This window comes from Hypanus sabinus, chromosome 23 (assembly GCF_030144855.1).
Source record: "Hypanus sabinus isolate sHypSab1 chromosome 23, sHypSab1.hap1, whole genome shotgun sequence".
NCBI lineage: Eukaryota > Metazoa > Chordata > Chondrichthyes > Myliobatiformes > Dasyatidae > Hypanus > Hypanus sabinus.
This window is the reverse complement of record NC_082728.1, coordinates 36253233-36274636: the sequence shown is the minus strand read 5'-3', so window position 1 is coordinate 36274636 and position 21404 is coordinate 36253233. Positions and strand designations below refer to the sequence as shown.

General features: G+C 40.0%; 1 protein-coding gene across 2 annotated transcripts in view; it reads right to left on the bottom strand.

Moving 5' to 3' along the window:
- The window catches only part of fbxw10 (F-box and WD repeat domain containing 10), a 72097-nt gene that overhangs the window by 10355 nt on the left and 40338 nt on the right, over positions 1-21404 (bottom strand). For both annotated transcript variants that reach the window (XM_059948731.1, XM_059948732.1), the window contains 5 exons: positions 15281-15384; positions 6442-6645; positions 6224-6345; positions 2088-2236; positions 451-593 (listed from right to left, as the gene is read on the bottom strand). In XM_059948731.1, coding sequence (XP_059804714.1) covers positions 451-593; positions 2088-2236; positions 6224-6345; positions 6442-6645; positions 15281-15384 — 722 coding nt within the window. The remainder of the gene's footprint in view (positions 1-450; positions 594-2087; positions 2237-6223; positions 6346-6441; positions 6646-15280; positions 15385-21404) is intronic.

Genomic DNA, 21404 nt, shown 5'->3' with positions numbered 1-21404 from the left:
CTGCTCACAATTTGCTGATTACAGCTACATTAGGCAGGTTGTTGCCGTTCTCCGTTCACCATATCACACCTCATCTTACAGCACCCTTCAGGGCTGGCTGATGCGCCTCAGTACTAACACCGATAAGTTTGCGTAGTAATGCCAGCACGGTGACATACAAGGGAATCCTACAGCAAAGTTTTCTTTTTCCAATTAGCACTAACATATTTCACAGCCTTTAAAAGGTGTTTTTTTCCCTCAAAAAAAGCATTCGAGAGATTTGCACCAATATTGTGACATTAAGGAATAAAAGGGCAGAGAAATTTCCGGCACCATGATGGAGAAAATAATCATTGTCTGTTCAACTTGTGTAATGGAAAAACAGATGTTAGATATAACACATAACACACTGGGAAAAACAATTTTCAGACTTTAGAATTAGTATGCATTTCATTCAATCAAATTACTCACCTTGGATGCCTGAATGTCAATAAACATTTATTAAATTTGCCAATCATACTCCAGGCCTTAACAGTTTCATCTTTGCTCCCACTAACCAAGTGCCATTGGTCGAAAGACAAACACGTGACTGGGCCCTGGTGACCACTCAGAATCTGAATATTGGGAAAGGAAAATGCATCAACTGAAACAAATACTGTGGCCAACCAACCTAATGAGAGAAATGCACAATTAACTTAAACTAGCATTTTGCATACTGTATAGTATAGACTTAACAGATCCTACATTAAGTACCACAGACCATAAGGCATAAGAGCATAATTAAGCCATTCAGCCCATCATGCCTGTTACTACTTGATCATACATCTACCAGCAGGGCTAATGCTAAGCATCATTAAGAGAGCTAAGCAAAACAAGAACTTCAATGAGTACTTAATATGAATTAAGTTCAAGGATGTATCCTTATGTAGGCCTCCATTAGTCTGGATAGACCACGGATTTGCACCTTGGAAAGTTCCCAGGGCGCCAGCCTGGTCAAGATTTTTTTTATGGAAGACCAGCAGTTGCCCAAACTGCAAGTCTCCCCTCTCCACGCCACTGATGTTGTCCAAGGGAAGGGCATCCTTATAATAGTTATGTAAACAGGGTAGTGCTGAACCTCCACAGTTGATTGCTCACACGTGGTTTTCCTTGGCTAATGCAAACCGGAAAGATGATGGTTGTGTATGGCCAGATTTTGGACACAGAGCATATTGTCCTTGTGATGGATGCATCGGGAGTGAGACACTTGTGCGTCCATTTCCAGAATGTGTCCTTGTCAGGAAGAGATGTAGTGCATTTGTGGAAGTTTGTAACCAACAACTGCATAGTGGAGGCTCTGCTGTGTAGGTTATTGATGCACCATCAATAACTCTCTCTGAGACGTGAAGGCGAGATATCGGCTTTTAGTGACTGGAAGAAAGAACAAGCAGTGACTGACCACCATACTACATCCTGGAGACTGAGGGCCGGGCTCAGACCTCAATTGCTTTTATACTGGGGTCTGTGGGAGGAGCCACAGGAGCAGTCAGCAGGGGGCATGTCCAGACAGGTATATGTAGTTCACCACAGTTATTTTCAGGGATACACACTGAATAATGTGGATTACATAATGCACCTTGTACTGTTATTTCCCCGGAATCTATTGCAGGAAAGGGAACAATGCAATGAAAGATTCCCGCTGACAATCCCAAAACTCCCTGATTTTCGTGATCAACTGCTGCAAGTGGCATGCACTGAGGTGGAGAACTATGTACTAAGGGATTGCTGAAGTTGTGTGCAGTCAGTATAATGTTTACAGTTTGGAGCTCTCCAACCATTACGCACTAATTAATTGAAGTCTGTGAACTGTCAATTATTATTGTATATGAATGATAACTGATTACAGGCTAATGTTAGTGGGAGAACATAATTGTTATGAAAAAATTGCCTCGAATAATCTGCATTGCATTGCATACGTTTGATCTTTTTATGAATAAAGATTACTTTTAAATTGTAGAAGAGGGTAAGTTCACTTAGTTTCTGATGCTGTCCCTACTGTTGTGTCATATTCCTATTGTCCAGTGGGATAATGCACTGAAGAAAAAATTGATCTGTTCTTTCTTGAATACCTTAGCTATTGAGTTTGATTCGAGGTTCCAGATGTAGATTTCTCCATTCTCACAGCCGCTTATCACATTCTTCTCACTAATAGCCACAGACAGAACTGGCTTATTATGCCTGAGGCTTGACAGGCATTTTCCTTGCTCGAGGTCCCATACTGGTGGTTTAAAAAAATTATTTTAAACAATGTTAAGCAACACCAGTAGTACACTGTTCAAAACAAGATTCCACATTGACTGAATTATCTCAGTGACAGATTTATCATTGATAATATAGCCAATTATGATAAAATGACTAATGTTGAACATAGCTCTGTATTCAAGGACACAGTATGTGATAGGTAAGATCTGAATTATGGCATGAAATTAGGTAATAAATCAACCTGATCCTTCACTGTGGAGAAATACATGAGAAAGTTCACTTCCAAAAAGGCAAGGATGTTAACAACAGAAACAAATAGGGAATTACTTCGTTAAATTGATACTGCAGCATACTAAGATTAATTGTATTTATTGAAATTGGCATAAATATCAAAATGAATGACATTTTCATTCTCTCAACTAGTGTTTGTGAAACTTGCATCTGCTTCACTGATGAGGCTAAAGAGTAAATTAAAGCAACTGCTTCTAGCTTCATGTTTTTACATAACACTGATGCTGCCAAGACCATATAAATCTCCATAATACTCATTTGGTTTGATTCTGTCACTGAGCTACAGAACATTTAATGCAATAGTTTTAAATTCCATATTTTTATGTGTCTAAGATGGAATTCAATTAATATTTAAGTATTTTAAATGCTAAATTTTGTGAAATAGGGACAGAAAATTGCACTCCATTTACAAAGTTCACACCATTAAGGCACCTTTTAAAGATCAGTTACAAATAATAATTCTCATTAACATGTGTTTACCTCCCCCGCCCCACTTTCTGCAGGGGTTGCTTCCTCCATGATTCAAAAATTCAAAGTACATTCATCCCTCCCCACCAATCTCCCTCCTGGAACTTATCCCTGCAAGTGGCCGAAGTGCCTGTTCACCTCCTTCCTCACCTCCATTCAGGGCCCCAAACAGTCCTTCCAGGTGAGGGAACACCTGTGAAGCTGCTGGTGTCGTCTATTGCGCCTGGTGCTCCCAACGTGGCCTCCTCTACATCAGCAAGGCCCATCGTAAATTGGGGGACCACATCATTGAGCACTCCACTCCATCTGCCAAAAATGGAACTTCCTGGTGGCCAGATATTTTAATTCAGATTCCCATTCCCGTCCCAGCATGCCAGTTTATGGCTTCCTCTTGTTCAAGATGAAGCCTCCCTCAGGATGGAGGAGCAACACCTTATATTCTGTCTGGGAAGCCCCCAACCTGACGGCATGAATATTGATTTCTCTTTCAGGCAAAAATATTTCCTTCCCCTCCCACGTTCTTCTATTCCCCACTCGGGCTTCCTACCTCTTCTCATCTGCTTATAACCTCTCCCTCCTCCTCCTCTTTCTCCTATGGTCCACTCTCCTCTCCTATCAGATTCCTTCCGCTCCCGACCTTTATCTTTCTTACCCACCCGGCTTCACCTATCACCTTCTCCTTATCCTCCCTCCCCCCCACCAGATTTTTATTCTGGTGTCTTCACCGTTCCTTTCCAGTCTTGAAGAAGGGTCTTGACCCAATACCTAGACAATTTATTCATTTCCACAGATGCTGCCTAACCTGCCAAGATTGCCCAGCATTTCACGTGCGTTACTCTCATTAACTTCACTGTTTTTTTTCCCCATTTGTGTTTAATTTCTGGAATTCATTTTGATATTTAACAATGAATGCTGATAATCTATTCAGAGTGGGAAAGAATTAATGCACCCATTGGTATAAGACTGCTGAGTTCTGACCAACATGTTATTGCGTTTGTTACATTGATAGCTAGGAGGGTCATCTTGTTGAAATGGAAGGATATATCAGCTCCTACTTTGTCACTTTCTCTCAAGTGATGCTGTGTCATAGTTTGGAGAAAATTATAAGTCGAACCTTTGAAACTTTATTTGATTTTGAGAAGAGATGGGGTCCATTTCCTCGTTATTATCATTTCAGCTAACTGATAGATTTCCTCCACGATCTAAGTGTAAATTTTTTTTCTCTTGATATGTCTTTCTTTCTTGTTGGCGGTTTGATGTTTATTTTTAGAAGCTTTTTGTATGACGCATGGCTCCGGGGTTTTACCCCCAATGGGTTTCTTTTTTTTCTCACTTTTCTTGCTTAGTAGAGTTTTTTATTCACAAAAATTTTCAATCTTTAAGATAATTTCTTTTTCTTGAGGCATTGTAAGTGTTATTACTTCGATGTACCTGTGTTATTTTTGAATAATAATAATAAAAAGATTTGAAAAGAAAGACTGCTGAGTTATCAGCAATCAGCTATCCTGGCTTCACAGACCACAACATGGGCTAATCTAAATTGGTCCATCAAAATTATTCTAAAGCATTCCATGCTTTGACAAAAGTAGTGAAATAAATTAACAGAATGGGCCAAATAGAAATTGGATTTGATTGTTATTTCAGACTCGCGTTGCTGCTTCGGATTACAAAAGCAGATATTATGAATCTTAAGTAAAAGAAAAATTGCTGGTAGCACAGAAGGAATATATGTGGAGAGAAGCAGAACTAACATTCCAGATCTTGTTATGAGCTAAGTGCTGAGGCAAGGAATGGGAGACGAAGTGGAAAGAATAGCAAGAATGAATGGCTTGAGTTTAACAGAAAGAGGCTGGATGCAAGACAAAGGAGGTGATGGTGAATCTGGGAGGAAACCAAAGATAGATCTCAAGAAAGTGGAAATGAAAACAGTAAAATATTACCAAAGTGGAAGATGTGTTATGGACCAAGCCCAGTGAATGAGCTGACTTCATAAACAGTTATAAGGCAACTAGCTTAAAGGATTACTACAGCTCAGCATCCTTGCACCATCAATTGCATTACCTGCCTGATCACTGTTAGGGTGCATACTTAAATTATCAGAACATAATCCAGGTTGAAGGTAATGATAGGCATTAGCTACTATTTGATTTATCATCTCCAACACTAACGAATTTCTACAGCTGGCAGAATGCCACTGTTCTGAAATGCTGAATTTCAGTGGAAACACTGGATATAATGTATCAGCACTAAGTGACAAAAGCTTGTTCATCATTTAAGGAACTAATCAGGAAATTTGCTCAATTATTTTAAGAAATTGAAGATCAATCAGCTAAAAAGTAAAACTCAGATCAAGAGAAAACCAAAAAAAAAACAAAAAGATGGGATTGCCCCATGCATTATTCTAAATTCCAGTGAGTACAGGCCCAAAGCTGACAAACGCTCATCATATGGTAACCCCTTCATTCCTGGAATCATCCTCATGAACCTCCTCTGGACTCTCTTCAGTGACAATACATCCTCTCTGAGATAAGGGGCCCAAAACTGTTGGCAATATTCCAGTGCAGCCTGACCAGTGGATTATACAGCTTCAGCATTATCTCCTTGTCTTTAAATTCTATTCCCCTTGAAATAAATGCCAACATTGCATTTGCCTTCTTTACACACACTCAGCCTGGGAGTCTGTGTAAAAATACATGTGATTTATGCCTCTCCCTCTCAAATTGCAGTTTGAATTCAATCATTTTATGATCACTGCCTCCTAAGGGTTCCTTTATGTTAAACTGACTAATAAGACCCAGGACTAATAACAACACCCAATCTAAGATAACCTTTCCCCTAGTAGGCTCAAGAATAAGCTGCTCTGAAAAGCCATTTCATAGGCATTCAACAAATTCCCCCTCTTGCAATCCAACACCAACCTGATTTTCCTAATCCCCTTGCATATTGAAGTCCCCCATTACAATTGTGACATTACCCTTATTACATGCCTTTTCCATCTCCTTTTGCAAAGTCAACCCCACATCTTGGCTGCTGTTCTGTTTTCAGGACCTCCTCCGTTTTTCTATCTATATCACTGGTACCAATATGTATCATGACTTCTGGCTGCTCACCCTCTGTTTTGAGGATATTGTGGGCGTGCTCAGAGCATCGCAGACCCTGGACAAGTTAGAAAAGTGGAATCTTGTTCAGACGCAAGTGCTTCCCAGGTAGATTAGGGTAAGATATTACCTGAAGTTTGGCTAACCTTTGGTCAGACAGTCCATTGCCCCTGATACAAGCCTGTCCTTGTGCAGTTCAAGAGAGGTTATATATCCCATGTGACCACGGTATATGGTCATACACGACCCTGTCATCAGGTTCCACCGTCTAAAAGTGAACAATTAACAAATTAAACAATTAAACATTTTATTTAGAAATGTGCTCCTTACTAAGAAATTTGGATTAAAGTACTTTAACTCCCACCTGATGCTGAGGTCAAAACTTCCACTAAGGACAAAATTGTGCTCCTCACATAGAAAGAGTGCCTTGATGCTTCCCGCATGCCCCTGTATGACATTGGTAATGTCTTTGGAACGACTGATATCCAAAAATCGTATTTTTCTGTCTGATGAGCCACTGGCTATCATTGTTCCACCATTGTAGTGGATTACCCTGCTGGGATCAGTCCTGAAAAATCAAAGACAGAAATGATTGAACATCGCAAATCACTTTACATTAGATCCTTATGTTGTCATTTTTTTTACCCATGGCTATCACCCATCCTTATACATTCTAAATTCAAACAGGACTAGTTAAATTAACACTCTGAATTATTTCAAATCAAGTGCTTCTATTAACATGAATTTTATAAAGGAACAACATTTAACAACTGTTAAGCTCAAAATTTTCTGCTTCGTAAAACCTCGAAGTTCAGAATTATACCGAGAACCTCTGTTTAATATATTTATAAGCACAATGCACATATTAAAATTAATATTTTTACCAGAATCTTTCTCGCCAATAAAAACAGAAAATTTTAGGATGTTCAGTGGCCAAACATCAACTCTGGAGAGAAAAAGAGGTAACACATCAGATTAACAAAACAGTCCTTCATCGGAGCTAGACCAATGAAGATTCATTGATCTGGATTTTAACTCCGTTTCCCTATCCATAGAAACATGGAAAATAGGTGCAGGAGTAGGCCATTCAGCCCTTCGAGCCTGCACCGCCATTTAGTATGATCATGGCTGATCATCCAACTGAGAACCCCGTATCTGCTTTCTCTCCATACCCCCTGATCCCTTTAGCCACAAGGGCCATATCTAACTTTCTCTTAAATATAGCCAATGAACTGGCCTCAACTGTTTCCTGTGGCAGAGAATTCCACACATTCACCACTCTCTGTGTGAAGAAGTTTTTCCTCATCTCGGTCCTAAAAGGCTTCCCCTTTATCCTTAAACTGTGACCCCTCGTTCTGGACTTCCCCAACATCGGAAACAATCTTCCTGCATCTAGCCTGTCCAATCTATTTAGAATTTTATACGTTTCAATAAGATCCCCCCTCAATCTTCTAAATTCCAGCGAGTACAAGCCTAGTTGATCCAATCTTTCTTCATATGAAAGTCCTGCCATCCCAGGAATCAATCTGGTGAACCTTCTTTGTACTCCCTCTATGGCAAGAATGTCTTTCCTCAGATTAGGGGACAAAAACTGCACACAGTACTCTAGGTGCGGTCTCACCAAGGCCTTGTACAACTGCAGTAGAACCTCCCTGCTCCACTACTCAGATCCTTTTGCTATGAATGCCAACATACCATTTGCCTTTTTCACCACCTGCTGTACCTGCATGCCCACCTTCAATGACTGGTGTACAATGACACCCAGGTCTCGTTGCACCTCCCCATTTCCTAATAGAACTGATTTAGTACCCCCAGCATTTTCTGTTTTTATGTTGAATATGTAGTTGTTGTGTAGAAACGCACAAAAAAAATGCTTAAGGAACTCAGCAGGTCAGGCAACATCTATGTAAGTGAATGAATAGACAATTTTTTTGGGGAGACCCTTCTTCAGGACTGAGAAGGAAAGGGGAAGATGCCAGAATAAAAAGGTAGAGGGAGGGGAATGGAGGCTAGCTGGAAACTTACAGGTGAAGCCAGGTAGGTGATAAAGGCCAAGGGCAGGAAAAGAAGAAATCGGACAGGAGAGCAGAATGGACCATAGGAGAAACGGAAGGAGGAGGGAGGAGTTGATAGTTAGGTGGGAAGAGATAAAAGGACAGAGTGCAGCATAGGGGAAAAGCGGAGGTGGGAATTTTTTTTACCAGAAGGAGAAATTGATATTCATGCCATCATGTTGGATGCTAACCAGACAGAATCTCAGGTGTAGCTCCTCCACTGAGGGCAGTGTCATCTTGGCACAAGAGCAGCCCACGGCCCGACATGTTGGAATGACAATGGGAATTGGAATTGAAGTGTTTGTTGTATAGGCTTTTGTGAATAAAATATGCAAGAGTCATTTTATGTGCTTAACAAAAGCTGCAGGTCCTTACTTCTATTATCAACAAACCGAAGAACAGTCACCTTACCCTAAAGCCATTACATCAGACAACATCTCTTAAAATGAACAAAACAACTCAATGACATTGTTTGTGAATTATGTAGGACAGTTTTTATTATGAAAAATGTGTGATCTGTCAACCATTACATTACCCTACAGTTGTTTGCTCAGTGTTTGCTGTTGTGGACCTTTTCTTTGACTGGGTGGAATGGTGGCCCAGCTGTTAATGCTGCTTCCTCTCATCTCTAGAGATACAGGATCAGTCCTGACCTTGGATGGTGTTTGCATAATTTCTCCATAACGTCAATAGACTTCTGTTGGATTTTGCAGTTTACTGTCCCATCCTAAAGATATGATTGTGGGTTAAATGGCAACACCAAATTAGGGATGGATAGCTCTGGGTAAGGGTGTCATAGGTTATGGGGAAAAGGTTATGGGGAATGAGGTTGAGAGAGAAAATAGGTCAGCCATGATCGAATGACAGACCAGACTCAATGAGCGGAATGACATAATTCTGCTCCTATGTCTTATGGTCTTATGGAATAGGACTCATGTGATTGCTCCTGGGGAATTGCCATAGACCCAATAGGCCACATATTCTCCTCTTGTGACAAAATAAGATGTTGAGTCACCATCTAGTGGCTGTCAAAGGTATTAAATCTCACACAGATCAAAAAATTGTAAAGTAAAAACTGACTTCAGAACTTAACAGGTTAATTGATAGTAACTATGTACTTCATTTAGGTCAGAACATAGCTTTAAAATTAGAGTTAATTGATCCAAGGTGATATCGGAAAGCACTTCCTCACAAATAAATCTGGAAACTCCCTGTTTTCCCAAAAAGATTTGTCAAATAAATAATTTAAAACTGAGATTACTAGATTTGACAGATGGGATATCCGAGAATCAAGGCAGTCAGTCAGAGTTAAGATCCAATCAGCCGCTATTTAAACTATTTGTGGAACAATTTTGAAGCATTGAATGCCTTTTTCAGGCAACAATTATTTGAGAAGAAATCCTAGAAGATGCTAGAAGGGGAAATAGTAACAAAAAATGTGACAGGAATCAAAGCAGTAAAATGCCTCTGAGCAATAAATGTTATCTGTTCTGCTGGAAAGATAGATTATATTGTGATCACACTGTAAGCAAGAAACTCTCGTCAGTCCAGCATTTTAATTTGTTTTGTAAGATTAAGTGAAGCCAAACTTATTCTACCAGTTACTTCATTGGACTAAGTTGTCTCTGTTTTGTATAACCAGAGTGAAAATAAGTTAGTGAATTAAACCAAGCAACTCTGTGCCCATTGCCGTCTCCACCTTCAGAAAAATTAACAGAACAGATGCAATAGATATCAACCATAGATAGGTACACTAATACTGAGGGCAAAGTATTGTGAATACTGGAAATCTAAAGGAAAAACAAAAAGTTGGGCAACATTAGCAAAGAGAAAAATAGAATTAACTTTTCATTGTTCTGGGAAATGTTAGATGCACATTCAGAGTAAATTGCTCTCCACCATCTCCAGTGGATGCTGTAACATATTCTCCCTGCACTCAACAGCATTCTGAAAAGTCACTTTAGCCAACAGCCTGTAATCCACAAGCCCAAACCTATTTACCTCCCCTTTGCAATGTCACATGATAGCCCAGCAGATCCAACTCCTGCCTGCTAACCAACTTCCTTCTTATCAAAGGGAGCCTAGAGCAATCCTTCCAAGAGGACCAAGCACTTGTACTTAATTAAATTCTGTGCATTTTATGCACTTCGTAAGATGCAGTCTCCTCCAAGCTGTGTCGATCCAATACAGATTGTTGCTCAGTTTGCTTAATTCCTTCATCTGGCTCAGATCTTCATGCTGCTTCTCTCTTTAAATCTTTGCAACCCCCCCCCCCCCCACACACACACACACACACACACACACACACACAACCACACTTCAACCTCAGCTCTTGGGCTCCTGTCTGTTACAATGATGTTCAAAACAAGCTAGGGAAGAATAATTCATCTGTGATTATGCAGACAGTAGTCTTCTGGATTCAATAGTGAGTTGTACAAATATGATTGTAACCACTGCATCTACAATTTGAAGCAGCAAATATAGCCTTTTTAGATCCATATTATTTTGTCTTCTCATAACTTTTGGAAGTTAATAATCCCTGCCTTCTTCCTTTTTGTCTCCTGCATTCCTTCCCTTCTTTAAACCCGCTCACTCAGCAACGAGACTAACTTAGAACTTACTTGTCCATGGGTAACAATGAAAGGTCATTGATCTGAAAAGTTAACTCAGTTTCTCTACTGTGTGGGTGTGGACAGACACATCATTTTCTGTATTTTTTTTTATTACTTCCCCTTCCTGATCTATCTAACCCAAAGAAAGGCAAAGTTCAGCATGTGCCTCCCCCTCGAATTGTGTTTCTGTCCCCAGATGAATATCTCTAACCTTTTAAGTTTTTACTATATTTCCAAGTTCCAGTACTGTGCAAGGTGATACAAGGTTGAGTACAAGCAGGTAATTAGATCACTCATGAGTTGTGTCATAGAGCCCAAGTCGATACCTGTGGCAAATCTATATCTCTACACAGGAAACATTAAGTAAGCAAACGGAAAAATATTAAACCAAAAGAACATGTGATTAATCCAAAAATAAATTAAAAACAGAGGAAGATGATGTATTCTAATATTTTTAAAACACAAGATAGGTTCACAATACTCAAGGTCATAAAACCATAAGACATAGGAGCAGAGTTTGGCCATTCAGCCCATTGAGTCTGCTCTCTCATTCCAACATGGCTGATCCTGGATCCCACTCAGCCCCATACACCTGCCTTCTCACCATGTCCTTTGATACCCTGACCAATCAGGAAACAATCAACTTCCACCTTAAGTATACCCACAGACTTGGCATCTACTGCAGTCTGTGGAAGAGCATTCAACAGATTCACCGCTCCCTGGCTAACAAAATTTCTCCTTACATCCATTCTAAAAGGTCGCCCCTGAATTTTGAGGCTGCACCCTCTAATTCTGGATACCCCCACCATAGGAAACATCCTCTCCACATCCACCCCATCTAGTCCTTTCAACGTTTGGTAGGTTTCAATGAGATCCCCATGCATTCTTGTAAATTCCCGTGTGTACAGGCCCAAAGCTGTCAAACGCTCCACATATTTTAATACCTTCATTCCTGGAACCATCCTCATGAACTTCCTCTGGACTCTCTCCAATGACAACACATCCTTTCTGAGATATGGGGCCCAAAACTGTTGACAATATTCCAAGTGCGGTGAGACTGGTGTCTTATAAAAGTTCTGCATTATCTCCTTGTTTTTATATTCTATTCCCCTTGAAATAAATCTCAACATTGCATTTGCTTTCTTTACCACAGACTCAACCTGTAAGTTAACATTCAGGGAGTCTTGCACCGGGATTCCAAAGTCCCTTTGCATCTCTGATGTTTAAATCTTTTCCCCATTTAGATAATAGTCCGCACTATTTTTCCTTTTACCAAAATGCATTATCATGCATTTCCCAACACTGTATTCCATCTGCCACTTTTTTGCCCATTCTTCCAATCTGTCTTGCTGCAATTGCATTGCTTCCTCAACACTACCTACCCCGCCACCTAACTTTGTATCATCTGCAAACTTTGCCACAAACCCATCAATTCCATTATCCAAGTCATTGACAAACAATGTGCAAAGCAGCAGTCCCAATACCACTGGTCACCGACAACCAACCAGAAGTGGCTCCCTTTATTCTGAGTCGCCGCCTCCTCTCTGTCAGCCATTTCTCTATTCATGCCAGCATCTTTTCTGTAACGCCATAGCATTTTATCTTGTTAAGCAGCCTCACGTGTGGCACCTTATAGTATCTCTTCTGAAAATCCAGGTGAATGATATTCACTACCTCTCCTTTGTCCACCTTGCTTGTTATTTCCTCGAAGACTTCTAACAGATTTGTTAGGCAAGATTTCCCTTCAAAGAAACCATGCTGACTTTGATGAGGTACTCTGAAATCTCATCCTTAATAACAGATTACAACACTTTCCCAACAACTGCGATTAGGCTAACTGGCCTATAATTTCCTTTATTTTGCCTTCGTCCCTTCTTAAAGAGTGGAGTGACATTTGCAACCTTCCAGTCCTCCAGGACCATGCCAGAATCAAGTGATTCTTGAAAGATCATGACCAATACATCTGTTATCTCTTCAGCAACCTCTTTCAGGACTCTGGGATGTAGTCCATCTGGTCCAGGTGACTTATCCACATTAAGACCTTTCAGTTTGCCTAGCATGTTTTCCTTTGTAATAGGAATGGCACTCACTCCTGCTGCCTGACACTCATGGGCCTCCGGAACACTGCTAATGTCTTCCACAGTGAAGAATGATGCAAAGTACCCATTAAGTTCATCTGCCATTTCTTTGTCTTCCTTTACTACCTCACCAGTTTCATTTTGTAGTGGTCCAATATCAACTCTCACCTCCCTTTTACTCTTTATAACTGAAAAAGATTCTATTATCCTGCTTTATATCATTGGCTACTTTGCCCTCTTAGTTCATTTTTCCCTTCTTATAGCATTTTTAGTTGTCTTTTGTTGGATTTTAAAAGCTTCCCAAACATCTAACTTCCCATTCACCTTTGCTATCTTATATGCCCTTTCCTTGGCTTTTATGCAGTCCTTAACTTACCTTGTTAGCCACGGTTGCCTACCCCTGCCATTTGAGAACTACTTCTTCTGCAGGACATATCTATCCTGCAGTTTGTGACCTATTCCCAGAAACCTCAACCACCTTTGCTCTTCTGTCATCCCCGCCAGTACCCTACTCCACTCCACCGAGGCAAGTTCCTCACTTACGCCTCTATAATTCCCTTTATCCCATTGCAATGCTGGTGCTTGTGCTTCTCCCCTCAAGTTTGCAGTATGAATTCAACCATATTATGATCACAGTCTCCTAAGGGTTCCATTACATTGAGCTACCTAATAAGATCTGGGTAGTTTACACAACACCCAATCAAGGACAGCCTTTCCCCAAGTAGGCTCAAGCACAAGCTGATCTGCAAAGCCATCTCATAAGCATTCAACAAATTCCCTCTCTTGTGACCTGACACCAACCTGATTTTCCTCAGTCCCCTTGCATATTGAAGCCATTACAATTATGACATTACTCTTATTACTTGCCTTTCCTAGCTCCCTTTACAATCTCAACCGCACATCTTGGCTACTATTTGGAGGCCTATAAAAGGTTTCCATAATGGTTTTTTTTTACTCTTGTGGTGTCTTAACTCCACCCACAAGGATTTGACACTCTGACCCTATGTCTCCTCTTTCTAAATATGTAGTTCCACCTCTTGCCAACAGACCCCCACTACCACCTATGCCTTTCTGCCTGTCCTTTCATTACAAAATATATCCTTTGATGTTAAGCTCCCAACTATGGCCTTCTTTCAGCCACAATTCAGTGAACCCACAACACCATTCCGACTATTCTCTAATTGCACCACTAGTTCATTCACCTTATTCCGAATGCTACACACATTTAAATACAGCACTTTCAATCCTGAGTTCTTCGACCTTTTGAATTTTGCCTCTGTGGTACAAATTAACTCTTTGCTCCATCTGCACTTGTCTCCAGTCATTGGCTTGTCCTTCCTTACATTCACGTTACACCTATCATCTTCTTGTAAACCTGCTGGTTCATTCTCAGCTCTATCATACTGGTTCCCATCCCCCTGCCCTATTAGTTTATCATGTATGAGTGTAAGCTGGAGCCAAATTTGGAGAATCCCAAGCCCAGCAATATAGACTATCTTTCAGATCTATAAAAAGTATCTCATTCTTGGTGATGTTTCTGTTCTTTCATTTATAATCAATGAGGCAAGCTATCTGTCATTCAGCAGCATTCTGGAGCTCTGTGGATTGCCAAGCTTGGTCACAACATGTTACCTCAGTTTGAAATTCACATCAGATATGTCACCTTAGGGGAGGGGGTGTGGGGGGAACTCAATCCTAAGAAATCTACCACATCAAAGAGTTTGTCAGTGTGAACAAACGAAGTTTTCAAACATGTCGAATGAATCAGTATAAGATGTACATTTAATGTTCTTTAACATCCCCCAGTCTCTGTACTCTCTTCGTGCTGTTTATTGAAAATAAGATGGGAAGCCATCTTGTGTTTGTAAAAGTAAACACGCCAGCTAATTTAACAAGTCTCCCTTGATTTTTGACATAAGTAACTGTCAGTGCAAGGCATTAATACTTAATTCAGAATAATGAGAACAATGTTCCCCTTATTCAAAATATTGCAATTAAATGAATACTCCAAGGAATTTGGACCATCTCATGGAGTTTTTATAGATTTGAAGTTGTTGAATAGATTACCGTCACAATATTCTTCAATAAAAAGATAATGTGATGGCAACCATTTCATCAATAGGGTTTTTCCAAATATCATGTAGATCAGGGATTTCCAACCTGGGGACAATGGGCCCCTCGGTTAACGGCAGGGTCCGCAGCATAAAAAAGGTTAGGACCACCTGATGCAGAGTGAATTTGGCAATATTATGAGTTATGGCTCAGCTGTAAATGTGCCAAAATGCAATTTTTCAGCTGAACATTGGATTCAATCTAACTGCATTTCCAAAATTAATGTGTTATTCTCAGAAAATCTCTGCTTTAGCTTGAAAAATGCAATTTTCACCCGAATTATCAAAGGAGGCATAAATAGAAGAAAAACATGAACATTTCACACAGGTATTATATGATTCACATACTGCTGTTTGATGACTTTTATATTATAAGGACCACAGTAGACATTTCTCTCCTCCATTTGTATCACATCAGTGTCGATGTCAGTATATGCTGCTGTTAATCCAGTCTGTAGAGGTAAATATATCAGCATATTTAACAACGAGCAGGGTTTCAAATCTTACTTAATTTTTGACATGCGTAATTGTCAATGTAACAAATAATACTATGATAAGAACCAGCTCTTTTAATGTAGCCAATGATGTAAAAGTATGGAGATTAACAGTTTATTGGAATTGGTAATGGATCAATAACAGCAATAATCATACATGTGGGATTTCTGGTAGAGAAAAATATTACAACAAAATAATCTTCACAACAAAAGATCAAATGAATAATAACATTACAGTTATTGATGTCTTATGCTAGTAAAACATACAATCAAACAGATTTTTTGGGAGACAATTAGATTATAGAGGTGGCAGATGTCAATGTATTCTGCAATGGTAAGTGTGGGACATCTGGCAGTCTATGATTCACAGGCAACAAAGTGAGCAGCTATTGACATTTCATTCCTTAACATAGGAAGATGTACTTTCACGATGCTTACAATATTAATTATTTTGACTAATAATTTGGTACCAATTTTTTAAAAATATAGATTTATTTTCTGTAGCTTTATATTGTGTTTTCTAACGTTCAACTTTTTAAACTTAGTTCTATTAGTTGCTCCCTATTAAGAAGCCCCATTCATGATCCCATTGTTCAAGCAAGAATGTTGACTATAAATTTCTTCCAAATGTACACATCAACTGTTGAGAGCCATATTGGAGCAGACTTGATTGAGTTCCTGAATGCGCTATGGTAGTTACTATCTACAGTGTTGGAGTTCATTGCATGTAAAATGGATGATAAAGTCGCTGTGTAATGAATATAAGAAAAAAAAACCTTTTTAAGCTATTTGCTCAGTCACATTTTGTATGTGTTTGCATATTGATTATCTCTCGGCTAGCTGTTGTCAAGTCCAAGAAGAGCATGACCTTGCATTTTCACTGGTGCTGAAAAATGTGCCGGTTTGTTCCGCTGCTGATCACACTAGAAATCTGCTTCCACACCTCACACAGCACCAGCTGTGGTGTTTCATGGATTAGTACACAATTAGATGCAGTAATTTCAGGAAGTTTTGCACCAGCTGAATGCACCAGACACTGACTGAAGTCATATCTTCACCTCTGAAGAGGGAGATGCTCATTTCATCCAGATATTACTTGAAAACATTGCAGAATTTGGGGATCATTCAGGCACGCCAGAGCTCCGCCCTGTCAGTAAACTCACAGCTACAGCAGGGACCTCATTGAGAACTCCACATCCAGGTTCCATTCTGACCTCCTTTAGTTTTTTTTGAAGCATGCAGAAAATTCCTGAGGCAGTGAGAGCTGTCTAGTGAACTATCGTGTTTTAAAGTATTTAAATCAAGCACTGCATCAGCTACCTTTCTCATAAAAAGTTATTAGAAAGAGGTGGGTGGTGAAAACCAGTAGCACCAGCGATCCCAACACACAAGACCACTGTTAAGAATGCTTATGCCCAGACCGCAATTTGGTAAATTGGATCTCTTGGCTGTCCATCTCCTACCTGCATACAGGCAGAGACTAAAGACCAAAGCTCCAGAGATTAGGATAACAAAGAGTTGGTCACAAGAGGCAGAGGAGCAACTAAGGGATTGCTTTAAATCACTGGACTGGGCCATGTTCAGGGCTCATCTGCGGATTTGAGTGAATACACCATGGTGAATACACCAACGGACTTCATTAAAAGAGTTGTAGATGAGTATGTGCCCACAAAATCATTCAGTATTCCCAAATCAGAAGCCCTAGATGAACGATAAGGTCTGCAATCTGCTGAGGGCCAGATCAGAGGTATTCAAGTCTGGTGACCAAGAAAGTTCAAAGAGGTCCAGGTACAGTCTCCAGAAAGCCATCTCACAGCTGAAGAAACAATTCAGACTAAACTTGAATCGACGAAGGATGCTGCACAGTTGTGGTAGGGCTTGAATACTAGCACCACTTATAAAGTTTAATCAACTGACAGAGGCGTCAATGGGGCTGCACTTCTAGATAAGCTCAATGCCTTCAATGCTCATGAAAGAACCAACACAAACTCCCACAGCCCCGGACGATCCTGTGATTTCAGTCTCTAAGGCTAATGTGTGAGCAGCCTTCAGGAGGGTGAACCCACGATGGATTATCTGGCAGAGAACTAAAAGCCTGTGCTTATCAACTGGCTGGAGTGTTCACTGAGATAGTTAACCTCCCATTTTGGCAGTCTGAGGTATCCATCTGCTTCAAGCAGGCTTCAGTTATATCAGTGCCTAAGAAGAACATGGTAACCTGCCTCAATGGCCATCATCCAGTAGCACTTACATCCAGAGATGAAGTGTTTTTAGAGGTTGGTGATGAAACATACCAACTCCCGCCTGAAAGGCGACTTGCATATGCTCCAATTTGCCTCACTGAGCAACAGGTCCACAGTCAATGCCTCCTGAATGGCTCTTCACTCATCCCTGGAACATCTAGACAGCTTAGGTGAATACATCAGGAGGCTCTTTACCAACTACAGCTCTGCATTCAATACCATCATTCCCTCATAACTAATCAATAAACTTCAACAGCTTGACCTGAAAACTTCCTTGTGCAATTGGATCCTCTATTTCCTCACTTGCAGATCTCAATCTGTTCAGATTGGCAAAAACATCTCCTCCACAGTATCCAACAACACAGGTACACCACAAGGCTATGTGCTTAGCACCCTGCTCTACTCGCTTTACATTTATGATAGTGTACCTAAGTAAAGCTCCAATGCCACGTTCAAATTTGCTGATGACACCACTGTTGTAGGCCAAATCAAACGTGGTGAGGGAGATTGAAAATCTGGCTGAGTGGTGACAGAACATCAACCTCTTACTCAATGCCAGCAAGACCAAGGAGCTGATAATTGACTTCAGGAGGAGGAAATCAGAGGTCCGTAAGCCAGTCCTCATCGAGGGATTAGAGGTGGAGATGGTCACCAACTTTAAAATCCTTGGTGTTATTACTTCAGAGGATCTATCCTGGGCTCAGCACAATAGAGCAGTTATGAAGAAAGCACAGCCTTTACTTCCTTAGGCGTTTGCAAAGGTTTGGCATGACATCTTTGACCTACTTTATAAATAGATAGATAGATAGATACTTCATTCATCCCCAAGGGGAAATTCAACATTTTTCCAGTGTCCCATACACTTATTGTAGCAAAACTAATTCCATACAGTATTTAACTCAGTATAAATATGATATGCATCTAAAATCACCCTCCCAAAAAAGCATTAATAAATAGCTTTTAAAAAGTTCTTAAATAGTTTACTAAGTGGAGAGTGTAGTGGAGAGTATATTGACTGGCTGCATCACAGCCTGGTATGGAGACATCATTGCCCTTGAAAAAAATGCCCTACAAAAAGTAGTGGATGTGGCCCTGTCCATCATGGGTAAAGCCTACACCACCATTTAGTACAGCTACATGAAATGTTGCAGGAAAGCAGCATTCACCATCAGGGACCACCACCCGAGACATGCTCTTCCTCACTACTGCCATCAGAAAGAAGACTCAGGACTCACACCACCAGGTTTAGGTATAGTTATTAGCTGTCAATCGTCAGGCTCTTGTACCAAAGGGGATAACTTCACTCAACTTCACTTCATCATCGAAATGTCCCCACAACCAATGGACTCATTTTCAAGGAATCTTGATCTCATGTTCTCAATATTTTTTGCCATTTATTTGTTATTATTATTTCTTTCTTTTTGTATTTGCACAGTTTTTGTCCTTTTGTACATTGGTTGAATGCCCAAGTTAGAGTAGTATTTCATTGATTCTGTTATAGCTATTATTCTGTTACGGATTTATTGAGTACACCCACAAGAAAATGAATAGCGGGGTTGTATATAGTGACATATATGTACATTGATAATAAATTTATTTTGAACTTTGACATCTAATTTATTGCTCCCAGTGCACAGCAAGTGCCAAGAGACTTTTTTTTCTTTCATAGAGTTTATGATCTCCTTATGAATTAGTTACAAAACTTCACGTATAGTGGCATCAGCCTCAGACTTCAAGATGAATGGTGCTGAGTTCACACTCTTTGCTCACTCTTTGCTCCATCTGTGCTAGTTGAGCATTGAGCTAGCAACTCGTCCTCATAAAAGTCAAATGCTACAGAAACAGGAAAAATGCCACAAGGCACGAAAAGGAACAATACAAACATGATAATTAAAAGTTTTACACCTTCAAAGGATACCCAAAATACTTCATTTGAAAGATATATTAAACTTGTGAAACTGAATGTATGGAGGTGAGTCCAACTAACGACCAATTAGCACTGGAAAACAGCTAGAAATGATTTGACCCCCATTATCCCCAAGTTTCCAATGCACAGCAGGATTCATCACAAAAGATTACAGTGGTCAGAAACTTTATAGGGAGGGGATGAAATCACAGCTGAAGTTGTAAAATGCACAGCACTTCCAGATACTGAGAACCCACCGAGTTCTTACAATATTTATTGCTGGGAGTTCTCTCAATTCTTCAAAGCCATTAAAATTGCTACACAAATAGAAATTGTTGTAGCTCTGCCTGTTGATCAGAGGATCTCCGTGTTGACCAATGGAAAAGCAATCAGATGTATAGAGACAGAAACAAGCATCCCATTTCTCAAGCAACACACACAAAATGCTGGTGAAATTTCCAGCACCTACAGATTTTCTCATGTTCCCATTCCTCACATGATCCTTCAGAATTATTATTAAATTACTGAAAATGTGGAGACTGGAAGAAAGGGCTGAAACTTGTTTCTTCTTCATAGCTGTTCCTCACCTTTGAAATGAATAGGAAGCATTAAACCTAACCAAGGTCAACAGGCATATTGCCTAATCTAGTTGGCACTTTGCATCTGGAGACGAAATAGGATTGTGAAATTGCCTTTGAGCACCTCTCAAGTACTTTGACAAAGCCACATTTGCATAGACTTGTGAATTTCCTGATTCAGGTCCTATGTGGAAATGCCAGCATTTTTATGAAAATTCTGGACCAATTTTTATCCAGTTCATGCCTCGGTTTTGAATCTAACAGTAAATTATTGCTTTGTCTTGCCACTAGATGGTGACCTTTTTGCAGGGATTGGAACTACATATCCAATCATCAAAGACAGGTTGGTTATATATAGATTAAGGGGAATATACAGTCTGTTAGTTTTCCTTCTCCAAAAGAACCACAACCTTGTCGTGGTTTGTAGGCTTGTTTACCTCAATGACCAAAAAGATATGTTGGCTGGAGAACGGGCTTTATGCTTCGTCTCTTGGTAGGGTCACCCTGCCAAACAGGTCAAAGGGTAGAGGCCAGACTAAGAGTGGTCCACCGGTCCTCCAGGTTCAGGGGTTCAGCTCAGGGCTAACAACCCTGACTGATAAAACAAAAATGCTAGGGAAACAGCAATAAATAATCCTTCTACATCTGAGTGCGACGGTATTCCTGCGTCTCCATTCGGGACTTGTATAACTGCCAGTAGTGAAAATTAAGAGGAAGCAACTGACATGATGAAGGAAGCCCTGAACACCACCAGAGATGGAGGACCTTCATTGCTGCCCTAAATACCAGTGGCGTAATGGGTAGTAAGTAGTAGTTTTCCAAGCTGATTGCAATGTTTAATGCATTGAAATGGAAAGAACAAAAAAAGGTTAGATGAAAATGCAACTTTATTAATGAATTAATTTATGATATTCTTTGAAATATATTTTTGATATCTGAAAAAAATGTATATTATTCCCTGTTACCAGGTGGAGGTCAGAATTAAATGTATGGTTGTTTAATGCATTTAAGCTATTCTCTCTTAAATGCTTCTCCAATTCCCTCCTGAAAACACTGACAAGGTGTTGTGTCTACTACTCCGAATACAGTGAGTTCCAGATTATTACCACTCTGTATTGAGATTTTCCTTACTTTCCATTTACATGATTTGTCCTCCATTTCATATCTCCACCTCCTGCTCCAAATCCATCAGATTCTCTATTTATCCTATCTAGTAATGTCCTGTACACCTCTAACCAACCTCATTCTTCT